Source organism: Notechis scutatus, chromosome 6, assembly GCF_049901735.1.
Source record: "Notechis scutatus isolate UNSWTSFEM ecotype Mainland chromosome 6, rNotScu1.2, whole genome shotgun sequence".
Classification (NCBI taxonomy): Eukaryota; Metazoa; Chordata; class Lepidosauria; order Squamata; family Elapidae; genus Notechis; species Notechis scutatus.
The window spans coordinates 23,794,547-23,807,187 of record NC_142014.1 but is presented as its reverse complement, the minus strand read 5'-3'; the positions used below and the strand labels follow the sequence as shown (position 1 = coordinate 23,807,187).

At 44.9% G+C, this 12,641-nt stretch overlaps 1 protein-coding gene across 1 annotated transcript; it reads right to left on the bottom strand.

Annotated features, from left to right (window-relative positions):
* Positions 1-1,846: 1,846 nt before the first annotated feature.
* On the bottom strand, positions 1,847-7,257 carry CDKN1B (cyclin dependent kinase inhibitor 1B). The gene is made up of 3 exons (XM_026679274.2): positions 6,231-7,257; positions 5,178-5,330; positions 1,847-3,183 (listed from the first exon to the last, which is right to left on the bottom strand). The coding sequence occupies exons 1-2, from the start codon at positions 6,871-6,873 to the stop codon at positions 5,194-5,196; spliced, it is 780 nt and encodes a 259-aa protein (XP_026535059.2). The 5' UTR covers positions 6,874-7,257; the 3' UTR covers positions 1,847-3,183; positions 5,178-5,193.
* Positions 7,258-12,641: the final 5,384 nt, after the last annotated feature.

Here is a 12,641-nt window from a genome sequence, read left to right as displayed (position 1 = left end):
GTTTAGACGCCTCTTGTATTCCACAAGCCTTCTTTAGCCTGGGCACACTGGCTGTGCATTATGGAATTTGAAGTCCAGTATATCAGAATGGCGCCCATTTGGGTTCCCCTCAGGCTGGGCCACTATTCTCTTGCCTTAACAATACCCAATTTTGCATGAGCTGTCAATGGCAGTCAACAATGACAATGCTTTTACCCACTTCGTTTCGGCACACAAAGAGCGAGCCTTACGCTCCTTACAAGGGCCATATAGGTGGTCCTTGACATACAACAGTTCATTTAGTGACTAAAGTTACAACGGCCCTGAAAAAAAGTGCCTTATGACTGTTTCTCGTTGTATCGGCTACTAGCATCCCTTCAAAGAACCTTCTAGTCTGACTTTCCAGAATATCATTAGATTTCTACAGCAGTCAATGAATTATGAGTTAATTCACACAACTACTACCACCCCAAATTTAGTTATAAGGACATGAGCAAACCAGGACCATTTTTCCTCAGAAGGTGCGTTTTCAGTATTTATTTGTATCCCTCCTTTATTGTTTTTACAAACAAACCAAGGTAGCAAACAGACCCAGTTGTTAAACTGGTTGCAGCCCACCACTGGTGTAGGGTCTGCTGCTTGGGTGGAGGATTGGACTAGAACAGGGGTTGCCAACCTTTTGGACCTCAAGGACCACCAAACTCATACTTTTAAATCCCGTGGACCAAGAGACCCTGGGAAAATCCCCAAAAAAGTCTGCAGGAAAATTCCCCATCCCATTTTCCTACTGATCAATCATTCTTTATTTGGGATCGCAGGATACAGTCTCCAGCTCCATTCTCATGGGGGAAAGAGAGAGAGACTTTTGGCTTCATGCAAGGAAAGCAGCAGTAGCAGCAAAAGTCTTTCTTTCTCTCCCCCAAATTCCACCAGGAATGAGTCTTTGTGAGATTTATTACGCCGGTGCAGCCTCTTGGAGTAGGAGGCCTTGCAGGCTCCCAAAGACTCATTTCTGGCGGAGTTTGGGGGAGAGAAAGAAAGACTTTTGTTGCTTTCCTTGCGTGTAGCCATAAGCAGAAGCAGTGGAAAGCAGCAGCCCAGTGGCCAGGCCAGGCACATGGGTTGAATGGGGCAAGTTCTCCCTCTCTGCCCTTTCCCCCCTTCCCCTCACTACCTTGTGTTCACAATGCAAGCGACGCAAGCCTTGTGTTCCTGCGGGCCATGTGGGCAGCACAGCCTTGTGTTCCCACGCAGCCTCGATTAATTGCTTTGGGGGCTGCTTGGGCAGGGGACATTTCTCTGTGGACCACCAAAATTTTCTCGCGGACCACCAGTGGTCCCCGGCCCAATGGTTGGCGACCACTGGACTAGAAGACCCATAAAGTCCCTTGCAACTTTATTAATGTTAGACTCCAGTTTGGAAAAAAACAGCCAGAGCCCTCAACTTACAATTATTCATTTAGCAACCAAAGTGATAATGACAGTAATTTTTCACACTTACAACCTTTGCAGCATCCCCATGGTCATGTAATCCAAATTCGGATGCTTGGCAACTGGTTCATACTTACGATAGTCGCAGTGTCTCTCTGGGCTCATATGATCCACGTTTGTGACATTCTGACAACCAAAGTCAATGGGGAAACCAGGTTCCACTTATTAACAACCGTGTTATTAATTTAACAGTTGCAGTGATTCTGGCCACTGTGGCCAAAAAAAAAAAAATGTTGTAAAATGAGTCAAAACTCAACTTTTTGGCCTAGCCATGGAAAATTTGGGCTCTGTTGCATTCATAAAGCAAGGACTACCTTTAAATAGTTGGAAAGCAAGCAAATAGTTCCAATGGGTTTTATAAAACACACAAAAACAGTTTATTTGTTTATATATGGCAGTCGTCTTTATTGATTGCTTGATCTAAAATAGTATCACTTTGCAACTGGGTTTTTTTTTTTTTAATTTTTTTTGCCCATTACAAAAGGAAAACAATTGAACTGGCTCAGTCTGCAATCATTTTAAACACAGCCATATTAATTAACAAAAACAAAACTCCCCACAGAGGCTAACAACAACAACAAAAATCCCCTACCAAATAGAGCATTTACAAATGCACAAAAACCACGCGCCACTTTGGCTTTCTGGGAAAATATCTTCTAGATTTAAAAAAATCTTTTAACATAAATAAGTTAGTATAATTTCTCAGTGTTTTTACAGTTATGTACACAGGTACATTGCAAAACTTTTTTTTTCAAAAAACAAAAAAACCCACCCAGAAAATGTAAAAAAAAAAATACTGTTTCATTTACCCACTTAATGAAGGGCCAGAAAAGTGAGTAAATAAAGAGTTTGGACGTAGATAATTTATTAATTTATCCTCTATGCTATGTATGTTGTTGGGCAGGACTTTTAAAAAGTAAGGAGGCAAAAAAAAAAAAGGCCTGTATGAGAAAATGCCCCTTAAGAGAGTTCCTCTTTTGCAGCTCCACAGAGAGAACTGAGCCTCCTACACAAAACTTTTGCCCTGTGATTTCAAAGCATCTTACACCACCTTAGAAATCGGGTACTTCCCCAAAGCTCCTGTCTCTTCCAGCGAGGTCATCGCAGGCAAACATTTCCCAGATAGTGTCCTTGACACATAAAATTTCACCAGCGGATTCATTAACCTGCTGGAAAACTATGATTAAATGCCAATTTCTTTTTATTACCTAGGACTTTCACACATACACACACACACAAAAGGGGGGGGGCAATGTTCTTTTAATAAACACATCTGCTTTCTTCCTGGGGTTTGGAAGCAGATTTTTGAACCCATCACCTTTTATTAGCTCTACCCTTTCACAAAACAAACAAAATCCCTCCCCAAAACTCCTCCCCCCCCACCAAAGAGGGGAGAAAGGTTTACATACTAAATAATGTAAAAACTATTTACACAGGTAGTACAAAGAAGCAACCTAATTGCAGAATGCTACATCCATTGCTTTAAGAGGAAGGCTCTTTTAGGACAGCCTGGTTTAGTGTTATTACACTGCAGGTTGTTTCAGTGCTTTAAGGTGTTCCCCATCCCATGGAGAATCAGTTGATATGTTTTCTTTCTTTCTTTCTTTCTTTCATTTATTCATACATGTACAGGTGCATACATGGATGCGAGCGCTGGATCTTCTTGGCTTCATTTTGCCTCCTCCAGATACAAGGAAACAAATATTCTTAATTCTGAAATGAAGGAAGAAAAAAGGTATCAATTGCCCAGGGCTCCAATTCCTTGCTTTGTTATTTTTAGAGTGTTATGGTAGGAGCGAGATAGGCAGCTTCTAAGTTTGATATTTTTATTTATCAAATTTCTACAACATCCATCTCATCTTAGTAACTCTAGGCAGTTCACAAACATATATATATATATATAAATAAGCACAAAATAAAAATAAACAAGTACAAAAATAAACAAAGTACAAAACAAACAAAGCCTGCTGCCAAAATATCCTGTGGGTCTACAGTTACCCTTTTTAAAATGTATTATTTCTGTATACATGATTACATAATTACACAAAATGTATATTATTCTCCTCACAACAACCTTGTGGGTTGGGCTGAGAGACAGGGGATTGGGCCAAAGTTACCCAGCCGGCTTTCATGCCTAAAGCAGGACTAGAACTTACAATCTCCTCGTTTGTAGCCTGGTGCTCTCACCACTAGACCAAACTGGCTCTAATCACCAAATGACATGCAGCATTCGAATCAACCTCACCAGTCAAGTCCAGTTTCTATTATGCCAACTTTTTACAATCCTGTTTTCTAGTTAAAAGGATGTTTTTGGCTTTTCAAGAAAACCTGCAGATTCTACCGTTTTCGTCACTATATACAGACACAACTGGCTTGGTTTGTTTTCCAAATTAGTCATGGTATGTATGCACACACACACACAAAATACAATAATCCAAATGATCTGTTTACTCAACACTTTTGAGCCACAAGTCTAACCAAGATTAGTATTAACTAAACTTAGCCTGCTACACGAATTCTTCTAAATATGTTGCATTCTGCCAACAGTCAATCGTTTTGGTTTTGATTTTCTCTCTCTCTCTCATAAGATATTTTATAATCTCACTAGACAAAAACAAGACAACCCTACCAACAAAGGTTTCGTAACGTACTTCTTGACTAAAGGAGAGATTCAGCTAATCTGCCCCAACCAGATTTCAGACTGAAAGCTGACAGAATTAATCACAAATAGGAAACTGCTTAGATGTAGTGAGACAAGGCTAAATTTTGTGCTACCTTGTTATTTTCTGGGAGGTGTTCAAGAGATAGATACCAACCTCATTTTGGCGCTCCCTGCCTGCCTCTCTCTCTCCTGTGATTGGTCCACCCAAAAGCTTTCATTTCCCTTTCAAATGTTCAAGTAAACAGTTAGTAGTAGTTAACTTGAACACATGTCCTCCTTCATCCCAACGGCATCCCAAGTATCTACTTCCAAGATGAAAGCTAATTTCCAAATTTTTTAATTTGGAAATCAGGTCTGCCAAGATTCTTACACCATTCCTGCTATGGAAAAGCCTATCCAGAATGCCTGTCCTTAATTAATTTGTGCGCCTTTGAGCTATTCCCTTAACTGCCGCTAAGAATATAGTCCAAATATGTTGTTTGCTATTCATTTCCACCGAGGCTCCACAAAACCTTTATATCTCTAGTTAAACAGAGCCTGGACATTTCAATTGACATACCAATTGTTTATAATGCACAGCAGTTAAGGGGAAAAAATTTTTAATTTAAAAAACCTTTCTTGTGCATGAATTTTAGTATTTTCACTTTTTTTGAAGCAAAGAAAGTAGAGTAAAAGTTATTTACTTAAAAAGTAAAGAAAACTTAAAAATAAGTCTACATTGCCACTTTACTAAAAACTATACTGCATTATATCCTAGTAAAATGTATTCAGAAATAAAACCCATAGTGTCCAAGGAGAGCTTTTAAGTCAGCAAACACAAGCTTATCATCTATAATAGAATTACTGCTCATTTTCTTCAGAAAGCCACTTCTTTACTCAGTAGAGTAAGTCTGAATTTGACAGCTTGCTTTAAAAAAAATCACATAAAACTCAATTTCTTAGCCAATGACATTGCATGCACCGATTTGCCAAACAAACTGAATGGATACAAAACTATACAAAATAATGAAGCATTTTTTTTCCCCCTTCTAAACAGAAAACCCACCTCTACAACCACCAATTTACGTTTGACACCGCTTCGGACTGGATGTCTTCTTCTTGGGCGTTTGTTCTGCTGAGCTGGCCATGGGTGGATCTTCAGAAGGATCTTCAGAAATTTCTTCTGTTGTGTTGGCTCTTTTGCTTTGAGGAGAGGAATCTATAAAGGGGAGGATTCAGGAGGGGGGGAAAATAGGGAAGGAGGATATTAAAAAGATCGATACCAAATCAGCACTAAAGAAGGGCAGGAAAATAGCATCACTTTGGAAGGGAATTCCTGAATCATCTGCCATTGGCATAAAATATGCATAAGTGTATCCAGACTAAGAATATCAGAATTGTGAAGAGGAGCTTCTTATGGTTAGGAATATCTGAAACCAGGCCTGTTTTGAGAGCCAGGAGAAGGAAAACAAAAACAAAAAACAGTCGGTTAAGGGAATCCCACAGCCAAGCCAAGCCGCCTCAAAGGGTTGTTGTTGTTGTTGTTGTTGTGGGGAAAATAAAGAGGAGGAAAATACGTTGGTTGTTTGCCATCTTGAGTTATCGGTAAAAATAATAACGGCGGGCAATAAAGAAACAAATAAATAATAAATAAAACCTCGCAAAAAAAAAAAAAAAGAGAGAGAGAGAGAGAGAGAGAGAGAGATCTGGTCTGTGAAACCTGCAGGCCGGGCAGGCCAGTTAATTCCCTCCCATAGCTTCTCGGTCGATCTCTGGGAAATAGACGGGCCCCGGTTGGCTCCCTGCACTCTCCGGAGAGGGAGATCCACAGGAGGCGGAACAGCTCCCGGTCAATCCCTGGCGAGGGGGAAAGCCCCATGTTGACCGGGCATTCGCTTCCAAGCAAGCCCGGCTCGCGGCTTCAAAGGGCAAAAGGCGATCGGCCCTTCAGGCGGCCAGAGAAAGAGATCAGAAAAGCCGGGGAAATGATTTCTCTCTCTCTCTCTCTCTCCCCTGAACGGAGCCTTCGTGTGGCGAAGCAGCCCAGCCGGGCGGCGGCGGCGGCGGAGCTCCTTCCGAGGGGTCTCCGCGGGACCAGGGCAGAAAAAGAGTATATTACCATCCGCGGCAGGTCGCTTCCTCGGGCCGGAGCTCAGGGTTAGCGCCGCGGCCTCGTCCTGCTGGGGCTCCGATTCGGGCTCTTGCTCTGCCGGCGCCTGAGCGCAGCGAAGCCCCCTGGGCGGCGAGCGGTCTCCGTTGAGCTCCAGGCGCCGCTGCCGGCCGTCAGCCTTGGGCCGGGCCCCGCCGAGCCGCGGGGGGCGGCTGTAGAAATCGGGCAGCGTCGCCCTGTCCAGAGCCTGCCACTCGAAGCGGCCCTCCAAGGGTTGCCCGCGCCGAAAGTCGAAGTTCCACCGCCTCCGGCTGGCTTCTTCCAGGTGGCGGCTCTGCTCCTGCCACTCGCGCGCCAGCTCCTGGCGGTCGACGGGGCCGAAGAGGCAGCGGCACGCCGAGGGCTTGGGGGCGTCCGCCGGCCGGCCCTCCATCCGCTCCAGGGTCGGGCTCCCATTCGAGACACGCACTTTCGACATGGCCCGCCGCGCAGCCGGCCGCGGGGCTAAGGCGGCGGGTGAGGTGGTGCTCGGCGTCCCGCTCGGGGAGAAGGCGGCGGCGGCGGCGGCGGGCGGCCTTTCCGCTGGACCCAGGCGAGGAAGCGCTTCCCGGGCGGACAGCGCGCAGCAACCCTGCTGGCCGGAGCCTCGCATAAGCCGAGGTCGGGGAGGCGGGCAGCGGGGCGCCTGGCGACGGAGCACCGAGCGCGGTTCCAAAAACCCCAGCCGCGCGGGGAGCACTGAGGAGCGGCCGCTGCTGCCCGAGCGCTCTCCGCAGGTCCGGGAGCCGCCGCTGCCGCCGCAGACGACGACGAGAAGGAGGAGGAGAGAAAAGCGCCGGCCAGACGCCCGAGCCCGGCGGTGGGGAGGAGGAGGACCTGTTTTTGCTCCGGGCGGCGGGCGGAAGAAGCTGAGCCGGAGCTCCCGCGGCTAGGAAGGAGCCCCGAGGAAAGAGGGAGGGAGGGCGCCTTCTCCGGCCCCCCTGCCCAATATGGCGATTGAAAGGAGGCTGACGGAGAGGCGAATGATTGACACAGCTCGTCTATTTAAATAGAGGCGGCGCGCCATTGGCCCCGCGAGTGGGCGCCGCCCCGGCGCAACGCTCGGCGCTCGCTCCCGCCCACACGGCTTTAAAGGTGGCGCGGGAGGCGCGGGGCGCGCGCGCGCGCCGGAGCCGCCCTGGGTTGACCGCCGGCCGGGTTTAAGCCAGCGGGGCCCAGTCGAGAGGCTTCCGTCGCCAGCCGGCGGCCTTCGGCTGGTCGCTCTGGGTCAGCCCGCGGTCCCGAGGGGCCTGTTCTTTTTGGGGGTGGCGGGGAAGCAGAAGCGAAGGAGCCGGGGAGGGGATGAGCGGGCGGCGGCTTCTGGCGCTCTTCGCCCTTCCCGGCGCTGCGGTCGGCGAAAGCAGGTGGGTGAGACAGAGGAGGCCCCGGTCTCAGAGCCGGGAGCGGCCCTCTTGGAGCCTTATCCCCCTCATCCGTGGACCCAGTTATTGTCTGCCTGCTCCGGCCTGTGTAAGGGCCACAGAACAGCCCTTTCCAGGGGGGGCTGCCTGCTTCGTCTCTGCGTGATTCCCGCTTCGGTTTCCCTGCCGATTCTGCACGGGTTCTTAATTGCTTGACGTTTGTAACCTATGTGAGCTGTATAACGGTAGTTTTTTGTGTCGCTTCTTTGTTTTTAAGGGTTTTTTTTTCTTTTTAAGCTATGATTGGTGGCTTAGCATCGTGTGAACCCAGAAAACCAGCCTCTCTCCTTGCCCTAAAACTGTCATTAAGGCATCTGCCAAGGGAATACGGTTTCTAACTTGCTTCTCCATCTAAGCCAGGATGAAACTAAGATCATTTCAGTACAAGGAAGCCAGAAGGAAACTACATGTCACCTGGGCCTCCCCTCCCTCCTTTTGCATGTCTGGATCCAGTCCTAGCAGATGGAAGAAAGGAGAGAGAGTCCCAGTTACATTATTGCTTGCCACAAAGTCCGTCTTTCTTTAACGGGGATACCTTGTTTCAGTCTGTACAAACAGATGCCAAAGAGGGTTACTTTGGGAGAAGAAGCTGATCAGAAAGTCTCTGTGTGGATCCAGGTGTTCCTTTTACGCCTAAGTAGAGACAGGTGCATGACTTGGGAGTGTGGTTCAGCCAACCTTTAGTTGCTTTTGGGCAGAGGTCTTCAAACTTGGCAACTTTAAGACTTGTGGATTTCAACTCCCAGAATTCTCCTGGCTGGCTGGAGAATTCTGGGAGTTTGAAGTCCACAAGTCTTTAAAGTCGCCAAGTTTGGGGACCTCTGCTTTTGGGTTTCATCTGTTGGACCCCAGTTAGTGTTGACAAATACTACACTAGATGACAGTTTCTAGGTGTCAAGTGATGGACAGTTTCTGCCTTTCAGGATCAGCCATCAACGTTAAAGGAACTAGCAGGTAAGAAATACCACAAACTAGTGTCTGATAGAGCAGTAAGTAGACCTTGGGGGGGGGGATTTAGGTGCTGAGAGATTAGTCTCTATGTACCGTATAACAGCCAGAATAGTGCAGAGAATGCTGTTCCCTGTTGGCACTAAATTGAAGCAAACATTGGACATTAAAGAAGCAGGAAAAGAAGGATATTGTGGCTTTTGAGTGTTGGTGTTGGAAAATACTGTGGACAGCCAAGAAAGTAAACCAATGGGTCATTGAACTGATCGATCCAGAGTTCCCACTAGACTAGAGGCACAAATGCCTCAAATTATCCTATTATGGAAAGATCTGGAGAAGGTTTTGGTGCTGAAAAGGTGGAAGGAAGGAAGAACAGGACATCCAGCCGTGGATGGTATCAGTTGTGGAGGTGATGGAGGCACCATTAGAAGATCTATTAGATCACCATTAGATGAACCACGGTGGTGCAGTGGTTAGAGTGCAGTGCTGCAGGCTACTTCTGCCTGCCTGCTGGTTGCCTGCAATTTGGCAGTTCAAATTTCACCAGGCTCAAGGTTGGCTCAGCCTTCCATTCTTCCAAGGTGGGTAAAATGAAAACCCAGATTGTTGGGGGGCAACATGCTGACTCTGTAAACCACTTAGGGCTGTAAAAGCACTGTGAAGTGGTGTATAAGTGCTATTGCTATCTAAAAGATCCGGTTCGAAAAGGATCCTTCTGTCTGCAGTTGCTAGGATTCTACATGAATGTGATAGCACATAAATCAAAATCTATAGTGTTGGGGAAATGTACAGATAGTCCTTGACTTATTATATAATTTAGCCCTGAATTGTGGTCATAAGTCGTGTTGGTAGGTAAGCGGATCACTATGCGACTGATTTTACAACCTCTTTTGTGGTGATTGTGAAGCAAATACCATGTGAACTCATGGAACTCAATGGGCATTTTTTTTGCTAGAAACCAGAAGTAAATGCTGATTTCTGGCAAAAATTGTACTCGATCACAATCATGTGGCCAGGGAATACTGTGGATGGACCTAAATATGGGCCAGTTGCCAAGTGCTCTAAATTCATTCACCTGTGGAAGGTGGATAGCTGGGCCATCCAAACTCAGTCTTAAGTAGTTCTGGGGAAATCAGCCATAACTTTTAGTCATAACTTGAGGACTATCTATAACTTAACACTCAAACTTGGCAACTTGTGGACTTCAGCTCCCAGGCTGAGGAATTCTGGAAGTTGAAGTCCACAAGTATTAAAATTGCCAAGTTTGGAGACCTCTGACTTAACACGTTCTTCAAATGAATAGGAGAATGTGGGAAAACCCATTGTGTGTGATGACTCATTCAAACTACGTTGCATTTGGAATGGAGATTAGCGCCATGCAAAGAATGAGGCACCCAACTTGATAACTGATATGGGCACCTTAGTGTCTTGCTGTCCCACTGCCCAAGGCCACCTAAGGGAATTACGTAACCATTTGCAGTCATTTTCAGCATCTCATGGTCATGTGATTGTCAACATATTTTGCTGGTTTTCAGCATTTACTTCTGATTTCTGGGGGGAGAGCCCTTTGGGTAAAATGGATTTGCTTAATGACTGGCCCATTTGCTTAATGACTGTCCCCCAAAATTGGATCAGATCATGTGATGCCTTAACTTACAACCACCATGACTTAATGACTGTAATTCTGGGCTCAACAACAGTTGTAAGTTGAGGACATGTACACAGACTTGTCAGGCCATGAGAAAGCTGCTTTTTTAAAGGTTGGAGACCCCTGCTTGACTTATCTACTTGGACTTGCGAACATTTGGATAACAGCTAGAGGGCAGAAGAGAATTGGGGTTCATGTGGCCCTGCACTGCCCCCTCAAGGTCATCCCAGTGCTTGCAGCCAATCTTTTAGAGGCAGCCCTTTCAAGAGGCTGATTATTTTCAAATAATTAACTATGCTGTGTTTTCTTCTCGTGGTTTTTGTTTTTTTTTTAAATTTTGCAACCGTTCCGTATTCTACCTGCAGCTGGACCCTGTAATGATGGTTCTCTAACCTTTTCAAGAGGGCCCTGGGGGTAAAAGTCCTCAGAAGGCTTGGCATAAAATATTGTATTCCTGTTTCTGGACAGACATTGGCAGAATGCGGAGGCCTTAACCATGTTCATTCCAGCTGCAGAACCATGTGAGGGAAAAGGTCTAAGGTGATAAATGGCTCTGAGATCTGTGGATATTTAACCATCCAGGTCTGTTCAAAAATGTGCTTTTTTTCCCCCTGTCCTGAAGGCAGATAAGAGGATCCATGAAATTAATGCTCCCCATGAGATTTGAATTAAAACCCAGTCCCCGCCTTGCAGTCCAGGAAGCCGAGCTTTAGCTAGTTATTGCTGCTGCAGGGATGAGAAGAACATGATTGACACCCGAACTGACACCCGAATACTGAACTGGTTGTCAACTATGGAAGCACAAATCTACCCAAATGCAATGGATTTGGGGAAAAAGAGGAGTTACAAAGACCTATTAGACACACAAGGAAGATTAAAAATGAGACAATCACAGCAACAAAATATAAAGATAGATTGGTGGCCATACATGCAAATCCAAGCGAGATATCAGAAGGACAAAGAACAATTTGGTTTCTGCATGGAAAAGCATCAATTAGATAAAATTCTACAAGAAATGGAAAAGAACATGATTTCAAGAATATATAACTTTCTACTAGATTTTAAAATGGAAGAGGAGGTGGTCAAAGAGACGATGATGGTATGGACAAAAAATATTGGACATAATATAGACCTGGAAAATTGGGAGAGAATATGGGGATCAAATTACAAACTAATTACATCCATAGCATACAAGGAAAATCAATACAGAATATTCTACAGATGGCACCTTCCTCCCGCTAGATTGGCAAAAATGTTTAACTCAGACCCCAAATTGTTGGAAATGTGGAAAAGAAAAAGGCACTTATTTTCATACCTGGTGGACATGCCAGGAAGTGAAAAAATATTGGAATACAATTAGACAATGGATAGAAGAAATTGCAAATCAGAAAATTGAATTTAATCCGGAAACTTTTTTATTAGGTATAATAACACAAAAATTAAACAGATAGATATGTTACATATATTAACAGCTGCAAGGATTTCGTACGCACAACACTAGAAGGAAAAAAGGGTTCCACCGGAAGGCGTGGTTATTTAAAAAAAAAAAAAAAGATTGTATAGAGATGGACAGGCTAACGATGAAAATAAAAGAGAAGGTTCAATTTATTATAGGGCCTGGGATGCCTGGTATGAGTGGTTTAGAAATAAAAAAATAAAATGGCAATTAGGAAAAGAATGAGGGAACATGTAAATATGTAAATATACCATGGAGAAGATTGAGATGTAAGGATAAAAGATATTGATTTATAAAAAGAGTAAGATGCAATGGTAAAGGAATAAGTAAATACATATACGGAAAAATGTGAGGAAATGCAAAAGATGTCTTGATGTTGATAACAATGTATAAAGTTTTGTTTTATGTTTTTTAAAATTTGGAAACTTAATAAAATTTATTATTAAAAAAGAAAATGGGTTTATTATAAAGCAAAAATATGTCGTGTTCTTTTTGCCTTCCTTGCTTATATCACAATGGATGCATTTGCAAAGTGCTAACTGTGTCCCTGTACTGTTGCTATTGGATGTGGTCACACACCATCAGCCGTGGTGGCACAGTGGTTAGAAAGCAGTACTGCAGGCTACTTCTGTTGACTGACTGCTGCCTGTAGTTCGATTCTCACCAGCTCAAGGTTGACTCAGCCTTCCATCCTTCCGAGGTGGGTAAAATGAGGACCCAGATTGTTGGGGGCAGTAGGCTGACTCTAAAAACGCTTAGAGAGGGCTGTAAAGCACTGTAAAGCGGTATATAAGTCTAAGTGCTATTGCTATTACCTGCCCAGTTTGATAGTTGAACTCACTATGGATTCCCAAACCTCACACCCTTTTTTCTTTCAAACTGCCCAGAAAATCAGAAACGGAAGCATA

What these genes read in the sequence shown, in the direction of transcription:
- CDKN1B (XM_026679274.2), bottom strand. Translation starts at nt 6,873, where the DNA reads ATGCGAGGCTCCGGCCAGCAGGGTTGCTGCGCGCTGTCCGCCCGGGAA. An exon ending in GAAGCGACCTGCCGCGGATG is followed by an intron (nt 5,331 to 6,230) that starts GTAATATACTCT and finishes TCCCCTTTATAG; the next exon opens with ATTCCTCTCCTCAAAGCAAA.